This window comes from Pygoscelis adeliae, unplaced genomic scaffold, assembly GCF_000699105.1.
Source record: "Pygoscelis adeliae isolate BGI_AS28 unplaced genomic scaffold, ASM69910v1 Scaffold63, whole genome shotgun sequence".
In the NCBI taxonomy this organism is placed as follows: Eukaryota; Metazoa; Chordata; class Aves; order Sphenisciformes; family Spheniscidae; genus Pygoscelis; species Pygoscelis adeliae.
Window position 1 is genome coordinate 432,926 of NW_008824414.1, and position 14,854 is coordinate 447,779.

General features: G+C 43.1%; 1 protein-coding gene across 1 annotated transcript; it reads right to left on the bottom strand.

Moving 5' to 3' along the window:
* Window positions 1-382: 382 nt before the first annotated feature.
* POFUT2 (protein O-fucosyltransferase 2) lies at window positions 383-14,673 on the bottom strand. The gene is made up of 9 exons (XM_009320829.1): window positions 14,645-14,673; window positions 13,833-14,083; window positions 12,616-12,760; window positions 12,159-12,269; window positions 7,750-7,816; window positions 4,237-4,362; window positions 3,486-3,666; window positions 2,535-2,658; window positions 383-2,259 (listed from the first exon to the last, which is right to left on the bottom strand). The coding sequence occupies exons 1-9, from the start codon at window positions 14,671-14,673 to the stop codon at window positions 2,106-2,108; spliced, it is 1,188 nt and encodes a 395-aa protein (XP_009319104.1). The 3' UTR covers window positions 383-2,105.
* Between the last annotated feature and the right edge of the window lie 181 nt (window positions 14,674-14,854).

A 14,854-nucleotide genomic window follows, 5' to 3' on the forward strand; every position in this document is an offset into this window, starting at 1 on the left:
GAAAGACAACAGTTAGATCCCTCTTCCACCTTTTCCAGGCTGAAAAAGCCCAGCTCTCTCCTCCCCCCCTCATACGCCATGTACTCCAGCTGCTGATGGTTTTAGCAGCCTTCCTCTGGACTCTCTCCTGTTTGTCTACATCCCCCTTGCGGTGGGGGGCACCGAGATTTACCGGATGCAGTCTCCCAGTGCCAAGAACGGTAATGCCTTCTTGCTAATGCAGCACCTCATGGGACAGATGATGAAAAAAACCTTGTCAGGGCATGTAGGTTTTATCCAAGTTCCTCCTACCTTGGAGTCCAATGCTAGGGAGCCAGGAGACAGCAAAATGCACCGTTAGAAAGAAGTAAGAAGCAGGGACACATCACATAAAAAGCTTTGTAGCATTTTATTTTTCTTAATGAGGTATACATCACATGTAAAATGTCACCATCGCTTTACATGGTGCACAGGCTAAACGAGAACATTTGACTTGGTGAGAAAAGGCACTGCTTTGAAATGCTGGGCTCCCCACTTTGTCACCAGAGATGCTCAGCTGCTGCACAGAGATACAATAAACAGCTGGTAAGAACAGGAGAGCTGCTGCTAGTAGTGTCTGAGAAATCTTCACAGCTTCCGCTGCAGTTGCATGGGAGGAAACAACCTCGTTGTCTGGGAACATCTGTGAAATGGTCCATTGCGCAGTGCAGGAGGGTTATATATACTCCCACTCAAGCCAAATGGAAAAAGCAAGTGAAGGGTCCGCTAACAGTGAGGTAATCTGGTAAAACTGACTTTAAGGAAAAATGTCTGCTTCACCTTTTGAAATCTGTCTCCTAGTCCACTTTTGAAAAAGGTTCCTCCTGCTTAACAGAGCCATGTAGACCTGCAGGGCAAAAGATGCACAGAATGAAGCAGAATACTTCCCAGCAGCCAATTCTACATAGCAGGAGGCTGCAAGAGCTAGAATTGGCACTCATACAAAACTCTTCTCAAACGGGAGCTGTGCTTTCCCTCTGGCTGGTGGTGCAGCATGGGGCTCTACCCCTGTACCACCAGCCGGCCATCTCCATCAGAGCACAACCTCACCTGCAAGGTTCCCCAACTGCTAGGCTTATACACATTATCTTGAGGCCCAATGACCTTTGCAGTCTGTGATGGTCCTCAGTTTGCTCCCTTGCATAAACTGAAAGCAGAAATGCAGAAAATTCATTTGTTGAATTACTGGGACAATCCATTTAACTGACGTGGAAACTTGAAAGGCTTTTTAGCATGCTCCCTAGCAAAGCATCACCGTCACTGAACTGAGTGACTGGGTGATCCCAAAAGGGTGCTGACTTTTGCATCTGTCCAACTGAACAGGCCTTTGGGAGGACGATGGGGGAAAAAAAGTTTCCTTTGTGAAGGTAAAACGTAAGAAGAAACATAACCTTTCTTTTACCACCCTACAAGCCCCATCTTTGTGCCTCTCTCAGCACAGACCCACTGAGACTGCTATTAGAAGCAATCGGTGTTCAGGTAGAAATACCACCTCCTCTTATTTTATCGAGCACTGATTGCATCAGATAATTTGAATGTTCACAAATTACTATTTGAAAAGGGAAGATTTCCCCAAGGAACGGCAGAGTTTACACACAATCTGCAGCTCACGTAGTGCAGGTTACAAAACCAAGACATATTTTTTTGTGATCAGAGAGGCAAACACTGAACAGAACAAAAAATAAAGACAGAAATGCAGTACAGACCACAGCTGTGTTACATTTATAAAAGTTAAAACTGTTCCTCTTCTTCCTCAGAATTCCAAAGAAAGCCGCGAATTACTTCGTTTGTTACTCAGTTTCAGGACAAAGTTTTGCCTTTCAAGTCTCAATTGCAGTGTCTGGTACTGTCCCCTAATCCTAGCTATGCTGAGAACTGGACCCCAGGCTGACTTCATTTTTCTCCTCCCATCAATGCCTGACTAAGAAGATGAATATTGCTTGTACTTCAAAACCCAAATGTCAAGTAAACGTTGAGAAGAGGGTAGAGGACTGAGTTGTAGTTTGGTCAAAGGGAGGTATTTCCCTGTAGTTTTTCCTTATTCTTTTGAGCTCACCAGTATTGAAGTCCTTGGATTTCTCTGTATTTTAGTATACAATTTTCCAGTGAGTCGGCTGCTCACAGTTTTTCTCTTTTTCACCACAAAATCGGTTGTAAGTTGTTTTTGGATCAAATCCCAAGATCTCCCTTTCCTCATGGATCCGGAAGGAAAATGTTGAAACTGAGGTGCCTATAAAATACCTGTGAAAAAAATCAGAACGGGTTTGTGAAGGGAGCCAGTTTTTAAAATGCAAGTAATTGCTTTCAGTCCAATAAACTTTAATGTTCATTGAAATGATATGATAATGAAATTATCATATATATTATATACATACAATATAATTATTATACATCTATTATATATATCAATTATATATGTCATATATGATTTGTAAACAACTGTATCTGGGTCAAAAACAGTATTAAGTTTTGTGACAGGAAGATTTGGCTCCTTAAAGAAAAGTCAAATTTGCTACCTCGCATGCGCGCAGATCCACTGGTCAATCACGGCCAAGCCCCCATCTTTGTAGAGTTCCAGCTCCTCCCAAGAGGGTTCAAACCTCACCATCTCAGGCAGCAGTTTCTTGAGCAATTCAATCTCTGAAAAAGGGAAAGATGCAAATTTATGTTTACGTTATAAAGAGCAACTTGCTGCTGTCATAAAATACACGTCTTTAAGGAAACCCTGGGTGAACAGTTACGAAGCAAGCAAAACCAAAATCTACCTACAAATTTTACAACACATTTGCCAAATGTCAGATTATTGACACGGTGCCAAGGGGGACAATTCTCATGGGGTGGGGAAGCCTGCAAAGGGTAGAACAGACGCTACCACTAGCCTCGCTGTCTAATCCTACAGGGTATGTGTACCAAGAGGCCTTTCTTGACAGCAAACTTAGTTATCGCAGATGCCATGCCCTGTGGTGTTATTCTAACATCATGCATTGAAACAGATCCCTAGACACTACCGGGAGGGAGGTGCAGCCCTGGGATAAGGCCTGGTGGGGGAACCCCACCCTTGGGGGTTTCTAAGCCTTGGCCATACACAGGCAGGTCCACCCCAGTCTGGCGTTGGGGGCAGCCAAGGGGAAGGTTGCGCGGGAGAATTCAGAGGACCCTTCCCACTGGCATGTCAGAGTCTCTGAAATTCTTAGAAAAAAGGTGATATGGAAGAAAGAGGAGGAAGAACAGGCAAATTCAATTCTGAATTTCCCATTGTAGAGACCACCAAACCTCCTATGGGAAATACCAAATGAATGGTTTCATACCAACTATTCAAATTGGAAGAAAACAGCTGCCCAATCCTGTTCAATTTCCCATTCAGTGATGGAGGCATATGAACTTCCAGTCATTTATAAAAACAAAGTGGTAATTGCTGCACTCATTGTCTAAAGTTATCAATCCTAAACTGACTATAATCTGCCTACCCTCCTCGACAGCATCAGTGGCTACAAAAACTTTTTCAAGTTTATGCATCTCCAAGAGGCTGCGGATTTTCTTTACTGCTCCTTGCAGGGAAGGCACATCTTCTCTGTGACCCCAAATGAAGTCTTTCCTTCTGAGATGAACCCCAAGGTATGGACCACCTAGAGCTGTGCCCATCTTAACCTAAGAGAGAAAGATCAATAAACTTTAAAACTTGAGAGCATCACTATTCATTCACACTGAAAAGGCCTGAATGCATAATCTCTGGATAAGGTACTAAATAACTCTAGCTGCAGAAAGTAATTTTAAGGTATGGATTGGCAGTATTTTGGGACACTTATTGCAACGTTTTGATCTTGGGTGGCCTGCTTCATACAAGAGAAACTAGAGTGCAAAATCTTTGTAAGCAAAAATTGCTCTCCTTGACCAAATCCACAACTGGCAGTTTGCAGCTGAACTTTACACCCACAGATGATGCTGAATACAAGAAGAAATACGAGTTTCCTTTAGTGAAACGAGTGGAACAGAAATCTGGCACCCAGAACCAGTCAGCCACATCTCAACAGACTCCGTTAAGTCATGTCACACAGGGAGAAGAGGGTACAGTAGGAGCACGCATGTCCACCTCGCTCTGAGCAGGGAGAGCTAGATTCACATGTATCTTCCTATATTCCCTGCAGTGTACAGCCAGGAGTACACAAATAAATAAAAAATATTACATTTGTTATGGGAAACAGACTGTTATGATTTTACCTTCATCTGTGTCCAGTCCTCCTTGTAATGAGTCCTGTCTGCCTCATCCGTGGATTGAAGATATTTGTTTCTAAACTCATCTCCCACTACACGGAGGTGTTTAGCAAACACCATGCTCCGACGGGTCTGTTGGAATAAGAGCAGATGCTGAGTCAGAAAAAGGGAGAGCTACAAATGACTAAGTGGAGATAGTTTCACACACATAGAGCTTCCAGGATGCAGTTACTTCTGATACATCCATGCAGCACTACAAGCAACAATTCCTAACCTTTCTCCTGAGCTTTAACGGTTTAATCCTAACATAACCACATTTATAACCAGCATGCTCTTCCGGCCCTGCAATACATAGGTGTACGGAGTAGACTGTAGTTATTTACACAACAGAACACGTAATATACCAAATTAAACAACCTAGCCATATGCCTCACCTTTGGAAACAAAAGCTGGGCAAAGACTTTAGCTTGCAGAACACCCATAAGAATAAAACCAGCTTAAAAAAATCATGCATCTAGCCACAGACGCTCCTATAAATTCAGTGGAAAAGTGATGAAAAAGAAATTATTTCCTTCACCTGTGGATAATAACCTCTTTCAAAAACTCTGTGATGCAGTTACCACTGCACACAGTCACACACAGCCTTCTTAACAGGCACACACAACAGAACTAAGGAAATCGCATGTGACTTAACACTGCTTACAAAGGACACTAGGCAATTTGGTCTAATTCTTAATTTTATACAAGTCTGGAGCCTGTTGTGTGATGGGCACCAAAGAAAGTGCAATGAAAACACCTCTCTTCAATTTCCAGCAGCCTCTCTTTTCTCAGCACGGTGAAGCCCACAGTGGACAGAATTTGTTACACAGCAGAGGAGCCAGGCAGGTACTCCAAGACATAGCCACACCGATTGTGCCTTTGGCTTGCTCTAGCAAAGAGGCAGGAACTAGAATTTGCCAGCCTTTTTTCACCTTTTCCCAGAGCAGCTACTTCTCCATATGCCAAACTCGCTGTGGTTGAACTGGTTCCTCCTCCATATCATTCCATAAGATGCAGAACAATTCAGTCTTCTGTAAGATCCATCACACTGGTACCTGGAGATCCACACCCCTCTAAATATTTAATGGAAGTACAAAGCCTGCTCTTCTAGCATCTTTAAAAAGATCAGCACTGGCTTTCTAATCCCATCCCAAATCCTCCAGCAAAACATTTATATTAAGGGAGGATGTACACACTGTCTGCTGCAGAACGCTCACACTGCAGTTCAGAGAGAGGCATTTTCCCTCCTTTTTGTAATATGTCAACACAATATGATCCTGTTGAGTCAAGTCATTGGGTACCCTACCCAAGATGTGATGAACATGGTATGCTCAAGGGGCAGCAAACATGTACACAACCCATAGCAGTGCAGTGCACTGGGGAGGACAATAAACATCTTTGAATGCTATGCTTGTGTCAAACACCTCTAAACTTCATCCTGACGGATTGCGCAACTGCCATGTCATGTTTGGCACCCACACAGTATGCTTATGCCAAGTTTTTCCTGGGCGCAAAGCACTCCACTGACAGCAGCTGTTCTGGATGAACACTTATTTTGCAACAGCATATGTAAAAGAGAAAACAGATGAATGTGTGAACCTCCACTGATATACTTTCTAAAGTGGATACTGTCTGTATCTGGTTATCCTCTTATTTAAAGTATATCTTTCAAATCTGCACGTGCGATATTGTCACCCTTTTCAGCTACCTCCAGGTTTTTCTTCTTCTCCCTTCTTGTCTGCAAAGAAACAAACAGAGAAGGGAGAGACGCTTCTGAGAGGTGCATGGAAAAAGACAAGAGGCCCTGGGCCCAAGCTGCAGCAAGGCAACTTCTGTTTGGACATCAGGCAAAACCTCTTGCCCACCAGAGTGGCACAGCTGTGGGACAGGCCCCAGAGAGATGGCAGATCTCCACCTGTGGGGACTTTACACCTTCAGCTGGACACAGCCCCAAACCACCAGATCAAGTTCCGGAGTGCAAACCTCGAGGCAGGGCTCCCGAGACACCTCCCCACCTAAATTTTTCTGTGATTCTAAGTTTGGGAAAACAAACAAACAAACAAAATCAGTGTTGGTTATGCTCCCTTTCATGTACGTTAATTGAATTAATGGTACGGATCCTCTAATTCTTTGAGATCATCCCCCCAAAATGGTGAAACCAAATGCAAAACCGGTGGCTTTTCTAGAGTTGTCCTTAGAGAACTTTCTGCTTCCATATAGATGGTAAAGCACTCATGTGGTCTACATGCTACACTGATGCTCTTCAAGGGATTCAACAGTTGCTCCTAAACCATTTTGGGAGGTCTTTCCTGCTCCATGGTCATTCAACCATTAAGAATCCCAAAACAGTACCTTTCAGCTTGCAGTGGTAGAGAAGCCTAAACAAAAATGGTGACAACAGTGAGAGCAATGCAGTCTAATATTAAATTCAAATATTTTTGGACACCAAAGACGTAGGCTGGTTGCAAAGGGAAGCTGGCTTGTTACAATTTAAAAACTTCTTTGAGTCAAGAGGGCATCTGTTAGCAAGATTTATACAGAACTTCAGATGTTATCCAGAGTTATTAAGAAAAAAACAACAACCAAAAATCATGCAGGTAGTGAAAATTGAAGTAAAAGAAAGAATAATATTTTCCAGAAAGTTTTAAATAATCTTGAGACAAGTTTAAATTGTTGAGACAATGTTTAAAGCACCACTGTGTGTTATGGATCCATACGGATTTCATGTCTGCTTTTACAGGACTACAAGTCAGACTCAGAAACAATACATGGGTTGCATTTCTCTGTTTGGAAAGTCACTCTCAATGAAAAATTCATAGTTAGCAAACTAGTTTGGTCCATTTCTGAAAAATATACCATATACCAAGTGAATAGCTAGATGTTTATATCTTGCAAGACTGAGGTCTATGTAATTCATTTTGTAATATCATGAAAGTCACTTTCTCTTAGAAATTTTAATTATATCAAGCACTCCATAGTGTTCCGTTTTCCTGTGGCTGAACCTTTAACTTTGTCTTAAAACTTTTCCCATAGGAATTATTTTACCATAGACCCGTGGGTGGGGTCTCCCAAAGTGCTCAGTGGTACCTTGAAACACATGGAAATTTTGCTATCGAAGCCAATGGGGAGACAGTTAGGACAGTATCGAGCACTTTTGGGAATTCTTTTGAAAAGTCTAATCTTGAAACTGCACAAAGGCAGTTCCCCTCTGATTGCAGATGGGAGGTTGCACAGGGAAGGTCCTTCTAAACACCATGCCCTGCACACTCAAGTCTTTGGGGACAAGACACCAGGACAAATTCCTGCATTATGTTAATCCACAGCAGCCTGAAGACCATCTTTAGCATACACTGCTGAAACATAAGACACAAGTTACTTTCAAGAAAAGAAACCCGAGGCAAAACTGAAGCACATATTGGTTATTGAATTTTTATCAGAACCAAGTAGAAAGTCTAGAGAAGCTAACTGGAAAATACTCACATTCCAATAATCTTTCCCTCCGTAGTGGTCGTGAAGAAGGTTTTCAGCTCTGTCTAACATCACTGACCTATTAAAAATTGTAAAACTGAGTGCAGTTCCCTTAGGAATAGAATTTACATTACGATGTTTCTTTACACAGTTGCTAGGATAAAGCACAGACTATGATCTGTTTGCAAAGGGAGCATGGGGAATGAGGGATAGGCTGCCAATCTGTTCAGTATAAAGCAAATTGTGACCCATAGCCTGCTGGGGCAGGAACAGAACTATGCCACTGCATGTTCTTGCTCTCTTCCTTAATAAATGATACTCTTAATTCTTAATTCTGACAGTTAAACACAAACAAGCATTAACAATCCCCCACGTAGTCCTCAGTAGTTCCGGCTGGAAAATAAGTTGCCAACAGGGAGAGTGATCCAAGGGGGAGAAGCAACCTATGAGATGATGTTCAGCCTCGGAGCACGTGAGAACCTCTTGGAGGAAGCAGGAGTCATGCTTACAAAAGCAAAACCAGAGAAGGTGTTTTCCACGTGTGGAATAAAATGTCCTACAGTAAAACAACAGATCAAAGAACACACAGACACTACAAAAATGAGTGTTAGCAACTAAGCACAAGTTTTAAAATGAAAATTTTTCACTAACATGAAAACAGCCTGTGCTTTTCATAAATACACACAGTTCAGGATACATGCGGTTACTGGAAACATAACCGCACTATCCAAGTTCTAAGAGGCAGAAGAGGTTTTGAGAGTTTTGAGTATCCAAGAGCATAGGGAATGTAGGCTTAGTTTGTGCTCTGAGCACACTGAATATGAGTGAACACACAGAGAAATGCTTCTGCTGAAGGGGCTCAAAGTCATTATCTGGACCTTCTACTAAAATGAGAGGAAGCAAATAACCAATCAACTTTAGATTATCACTGCTGATAATCAGCTGGACACTTGCACATAAGGCTACAAATAATTTGGAAAATAGACTAGACTGGGCTGGTGGAGAAGCAGCACTGCATTTAACAGGAAGCTTAGAGGTGAATCGGATTAATAATCTAAATGTATCAGGAAGATTCCTGTAAGTGACCACACCTGAAGAGTAATAATACAGTACTAGGACCATACAACTGATTGGCCAAAAGGGCAATATGGGACATCAGAGAGGCTATGGTGCACAAGTCACCATAGCCATTGGAGATTTCAACTATCTCCAGGTAGGCTGGGCAAGTGTCATAGCAGGATGTGACTAAGCAACTCCAGTTTGAGACACTGTCAGAGACAGTTCCATGAACGAACTGGGCGGGGAGTAGCTCCTGACATTGTCTTGAGCAGCAGCAAGACACAGACCAAAATCTCACAGTGGAAGAGCTACTCTGTGACAGTGGCCATAAACGTACTCATCTTCAACACCCTACTGGATCAACAATGGCCAAAGGAAAGTTACCGCAGCTGCATTCAGTTTCAAAAAGGGGACTATGCAAAAATGCAGAAGTAGTGTCCAAGTGAAGAAAACAGAATGGCTCATAAACTCCATGAATTTAAACAGAAAGAGACAATAAAGAAGGTCAAAAAAGAATTTGAGCAACAAGAAATAAAGGCCTTCAATCTAATGACAAATCTTCATTCCAATACAAAGAAAAAGGAAACTAAAAGCTTAACAAGCACTTAGAGATGGTAACATCATGACAGAAAGAGCTAACATAATATTTTGTAGCTGTGCGCTAGGTGGAGGAGCTGGGAAGATTCACATGCCAGAACTACTTTTTCCAGGGGAACTCATCAGAGAACGTGTCTCAAACCAAAGTGTCCATAGGAAGTGTCCAGTGATGGAACAGCTAGGCAAAATGAACCAACAAATGGCCAACACCAGGCAGTATTCATCCAACAGTTGTCAAGGAACTCAAGGATGAAGCAGCTGCACCACTAATTCTGGTATACAACTTCTCACTTAAAATTGCAACACAGCAAATGTGATGTCAGCTTTCTAAAAACACACTTGGGGAGGTCTGGGATGCAACATAGTGGTAAACCTGATGTCAGTAATGTCAGTACTGGACAACTTAATAGCAATTGTTATAGAAACCAGAATTAATGGATATCTAAAGTAAATTGGAGAAGTATCAACATGGAGCTCTGAACTCTGAATCAGAGTAGTCTGAAGACATAAGCACACATGCGGTTAAGGGAAATCTCATTGACATTGCCTACCAGGATTTCCTGACAGCCTTCGTTAAAGACTTTTAAGAAAACTTAACAGCAATGGCACAGGAGGGAAGGTCCTTGCATGGATTAGAAAAAAGTTTAAAGACAGGGATAAGTGTCCAATTCTCATTGTAGAGGGAGGTCACAAGTGGAAGCAATCTGCTTTTCACCATATTCCTAAACAGCCTACGAAAGGGTATGAACTTTGCGGGGACACAGCTTGCCAATCATTTTAAATTGCTCAGAGCAGCAAAGACAAAGGCCAATTGTGAAGAATCAGAGAAGTTTGATGTCTGGCCAATAAAGTGGCAGATGAAATCTAATGTAGGAGTGTGTCTAGTAAAAATAAATACTGGCTTCATCTGATAACTAAAGGGCTCGATGCTCAGGAATGGGGACAGTTCGATGAAAACATCAAGGCAACGCTCATCAGAGGTCAAAAAAAGGAACTTGTACACTAGGAATTACCAGAAAAAGAAGAGAGCACAAAACAGAGCATGTCATTATAACACTATGTAATGGGTTTACCTGCACTCAGCGTGCAGGATCCAGTCGAACTGTAAAGGTTCAGAGAATGGCAGTGAGGATGACCAAAGGCATGGAAAGGCTTTCACACGAAGAACAATTAATGAAGCCAGGACTCTTCACACTGCAGAGGAGACAACTGAGGGGGAATATGATAGAGAGATGTAAAATCATGCATGGCATGGAGGTGAATATGGAAGAGCTGTTTGTTCACTGTCTCTTCCACTACACGAACTAGGGGACATTAGATGAAACTTGCAGGTAGGAGTTACAAAAGGAGGTGCAAAACCTTTAGGTCTTGTCCCAAGATTTTGTGGATGCTAACAGTGTGCATGGGGGTTCAAAGGGAAGCTTGCACAGATCCATGGACTCACTGAAGGATATAAAAGACAGGAAGATCACTTTTGGCTCAGAAGGTCCCTAAAACCACAAATCTGAAGGGTGTGACAGGACTCAGGGAAGGCATTACATACACTTGCCCAGTTCTTATACTTTTCCCCAGACATCTGATTTTAGCCACTCTTGGATTTCACACACTAAACTAGACCAACTTTAACATGAACCACTGTAGCTGCCCTTACATTGCTGTTATGTTGGTACTTCTTCCAACTTGTGTCTGATTGAGAAATGTGATCTTGTGGATAAGGCACCTTGTCTGCGTGTTAGGAATACTTGGGCACCACTCCTCATTTTTCTCTTGACTTTCCTCATCGCCAGACCTTTGACAGTTGCCATGAAAGAGTTAACTGTAGGGCTAAACATGGAGACCTCTGTGACTTATTTAATCCAGTTTTCTGCTGTCACTAGCAAAGATTATGGTATAACTCCTACAAATAGAACATTCCTGTTAAAAAACAGGACTTTGCTTCCTCTACTCCCAGCGGGAGGTACTACAGATCCCCACTGCTCTGCTTAGGGGAACCTTCATCTCATTTCCAATTAAATTCCGATTGATGTCAAATTTTTGGATGTTTTTGCTCTCATAGCAAAACTGCACTTCAGCTTAGATGGTTTGTGTTTCTCCTATGTATTTATTCCCCTGATGTATTAATAGACAGTGATTATTTCCTCTTCCTGTTCTCCCCCGTACCCCAGCAGCTTTTGCTTTGCTACAATGTCTTCAGTTGTTACAGGGTCACAGCTGACTGGAAATACTTTGCTACTGGGATGATGTAAGCATGCTCCATCTCTCATACAAGAGCTTTCCTTTCCTCCGATCATCCTACTGGCATCTCAGACCAGAGATGAAACACGCTGCTTGCTTTCTCTAAACCCAGCTCACACTGTTGAGGACGGATGTCACAGGAGACCAGGCACTGCACCTTGTGATCCGAGACGTGGGCTTGGGAAACACTGATTCCACTCTGCTCGTTGCCTCTTGGCCCAGTGTTGAAGGGTAAAGGAAGGAAAGGTAAACACAGGGTGGCAAGGACATTTAGCTACCTGAGAGAGAGTATGGAGGAGCTCAAGGCTATCTCCTCTTAGGTTTTAGCACTGCAGTATTTAACCTAACTTACAGTTAGGTGTTTCTTACAGTGTAAATTCCTTTTGTAATGATTTTAACAGATTACAATAACTCAGCGATGAAGACCACAACAGTGGGACATAGCCTGTAAGTTCCCCCTGCTCTTCCCACCTGGCAATGGGTTTGTGGGCACACAATACAACAATAAATAGTAATACAAGCCAACTCACTGTGCTGAAGTGTTCTTCAAAAGGATGGGAGCCACAATAGAGGCAGATCCTTGGACAGACAAACAAGAGACATTTAGGCCCCGCGTTTCCTCGTAACCCCAGAACCATCCCCTGAAAGGGAACACAAAGCATTGGTGCACAGGCTTGTATTTTAAATTAATGCCATATATAATGAAACAAATAAACAGTACACACTAGAAAGATGATATATAATGTAAATAAACCAGCCAGCTCCATTATACTGTTTTTGTGTGAAACAACAACTTTCTAAAATTAGATCTTCTAGTACCAATACAACATTTTATTGTTGATGGGGTTTTAAAAACAAAGAGAGCCTCAAGCACCCAGAGATTCACAGACAACACTACAATAACTGCACAAGTCTGTTCTGTTAGAGTAGGCAAATGTCTCATTGAATACAACTAAAAAGAAGACTGAAAGGACTGCCAGATGTTACCTGTAGTACTCATGTTTGTCTTTGGAGTACATGAGCTGATCAATGCATGGCCTTTCATCTGTTTTTTCTTCCCATGTTCCTTCTTTCCATCCTTCTGCGTAGCCTTGTAGGACATAAATCTGTTCAATAAAGGGCCCACCTGACTCTGAGCAGAAGGCAAAGCAAAGCATTTGTGAGCATGAAAAACCACACGATAAAGGTATGAACTAGCATTACTTGCAGTTAAAAATCTGCTAGAAATACTGTATTACACTACCTTCTCTCTTCCTTTTGCTCTCCCTACAAAAAAGGAAAGGAAGCTCTGTGTGAGCAAGAAAAGCTAAAAGGGTCAGGGGATATGACAACCTGCTACTCCCACCCAGCTATGCATGATTTAACATGCCAAACAGAACTGAATCACCACAGAAATGTAAATTTAAAAGCTGGGTAAAACACACCATGAAGCACAGAGGTTTTCAATGCTGTAGGTAGCTGCTATAGGAAGAGTGCCTCCAAGAAAATGACAAGCACAAGCCCTTCTTCCCCTAAATTGTATGGTTTCTAAATGCTTTTTCCTGAAAGGTAGAGGACAATGAACCCTTCAGAGCTCTTTGCAGAGGTGTGACATTTGGTGGCCTTTATTTCCTTTATTGAGAAAGTCTGTGACACTGCTGCAGATTCTGGCATTTGGTGATTAGCTCTACGTGGCATTAAATCCTAAAGGAACCAACTTCACAGTTCCCATATTCTTAGGGAAAACCTTTCTCTTATATACCGTTTTGCACACAAAAAGCATGAGATAAGTATTTTGAGTATGTGCAGCATCGATGACGAAAAAGTAAGTTCACCAAAGAACCCGCTGTACAATTTTTACTGTCCAACCACCTCCAGAAAAAGGTGGCTTGTCTGTATTTCGACAGAGAGCTGCAGGCTGCCTCTCTCTCCTTGCAGGGTTGTCACTATGGCCAAAATTACGCAGAAGTATCTGTGACTTTAACCAGAGGCATTAACTGTCTTTCTCTGGGTCCCTAGGAAGTGCTACATCAAATGAGCTGCCAAATAATTGGGTTATTTCATCCTAATGGTTTGCTCAGCACAATTCTTTCCCATTCCTCCTCTTGCCACCTTTAACTTTTTTTATTGCACATATAAGGATAAAAGCACATATAAGGATAAACCTGTAAAGAAACCACCTCAAATATTTAGTCAATTGTAGATTGTATGACCCCATACTCTACCTGCAAGGAACTGCTCATATTCGATGACAGGGATGTTCTTGTTGAGACTTGGGAGATCGAAGAAATCAGACCAAGGGATCCGGACCTGAAGGATGCTGGGGCTTTGCCAGTGATAAAGACGTCCCCAGGGAGGCAGGACTAACACCCAGTTTTCACTTTTCAGCAAGGTCTTTAGGAGGGAAGCAATGCGAATATAGACATCTCTGCGAAGGTTGAACCCTTCAGGAGGATTTACATCATACAAAAGGTATCTGGGGACAACAAAGCAATATAATTACTTCGGGGAGTTTAAACCTTTGACACTTTTTTTTTACCTCACAATCATGTGATGCAACTATTGGGATGGAAACTGTTCCTCTTTCATGAGTTTGTGGTACTCAGAAGATGGAAGGGGATAAAGTAGGGGAAGGTAGAGTGGTGCATGCTGCAGGGGCTGAGGGGGCACAGGGGTCTCCTCTCAGGACATCATCAAGGTGGCACATGCCATGAGCCTTTCCTGCAGCCGGGCAGGATGCGGGAGGCCAAGGAGTGAACCCCTCGGATGTCTTGCGCATCCTGAGGGTAACATGGTGTGTGGTGAGAATGACGAAACAACTGGCATGGTACTCGGGCTAATTCCTGTGAGCTGAATATGAAGGTGGGAGGACACGTTCAGGAGGGACAGGGGAAAAGGGTGCACATCACCCGCTGCAGGGCAGATGCATAGTGGTCCCCAGGCCACGCTCAGAGCAGGAAAGCCCCCAGAGAGATGCAATGGCGGCATCTTCCAGAAATGACCCAAACAGCACCAGCAAGTGAAGGAAGACCTTTACGTGCCCACCAGTCGATGGCTCAGAGACATGGCAGGTCACCTGTGTGGGGGACCTGCTGTGTCCCCTAGGGACACAACGCAGGAGGCTGCGACGAGAGGAGGGTCCCGGGGGCGGCAGGGGCTAACCCTGGCAGGCAGGACTGGCCTGCGGCGAGCGGGCCCGCTCTGGGGCTGGAGCGGTGGGGGCGGTGCCGCCCTGGCGTGGCCCTGA

Coding starts and splice junctions, on each gene's coding strand:
- POFUT2 (XM_009320829.1), bottom strand. CDS start 14,673: ATGTCTCTGAGCCATCGACTGGTGGGCAC. Junction 12,270..12,615: donor GACAAACATGAGTACTACAG/GTAACATCTGGC, acceptor GTTCCCTTTCAG/GGGATGGTTCTGGGGTTACG. Junction 4,363..7,749: donor GAGGGAAAGATTATTGGAAT/GTGAGTATTTTC, acceptor TTATTCCAACAG/ACCCGTCGGAGCATGGTGTT.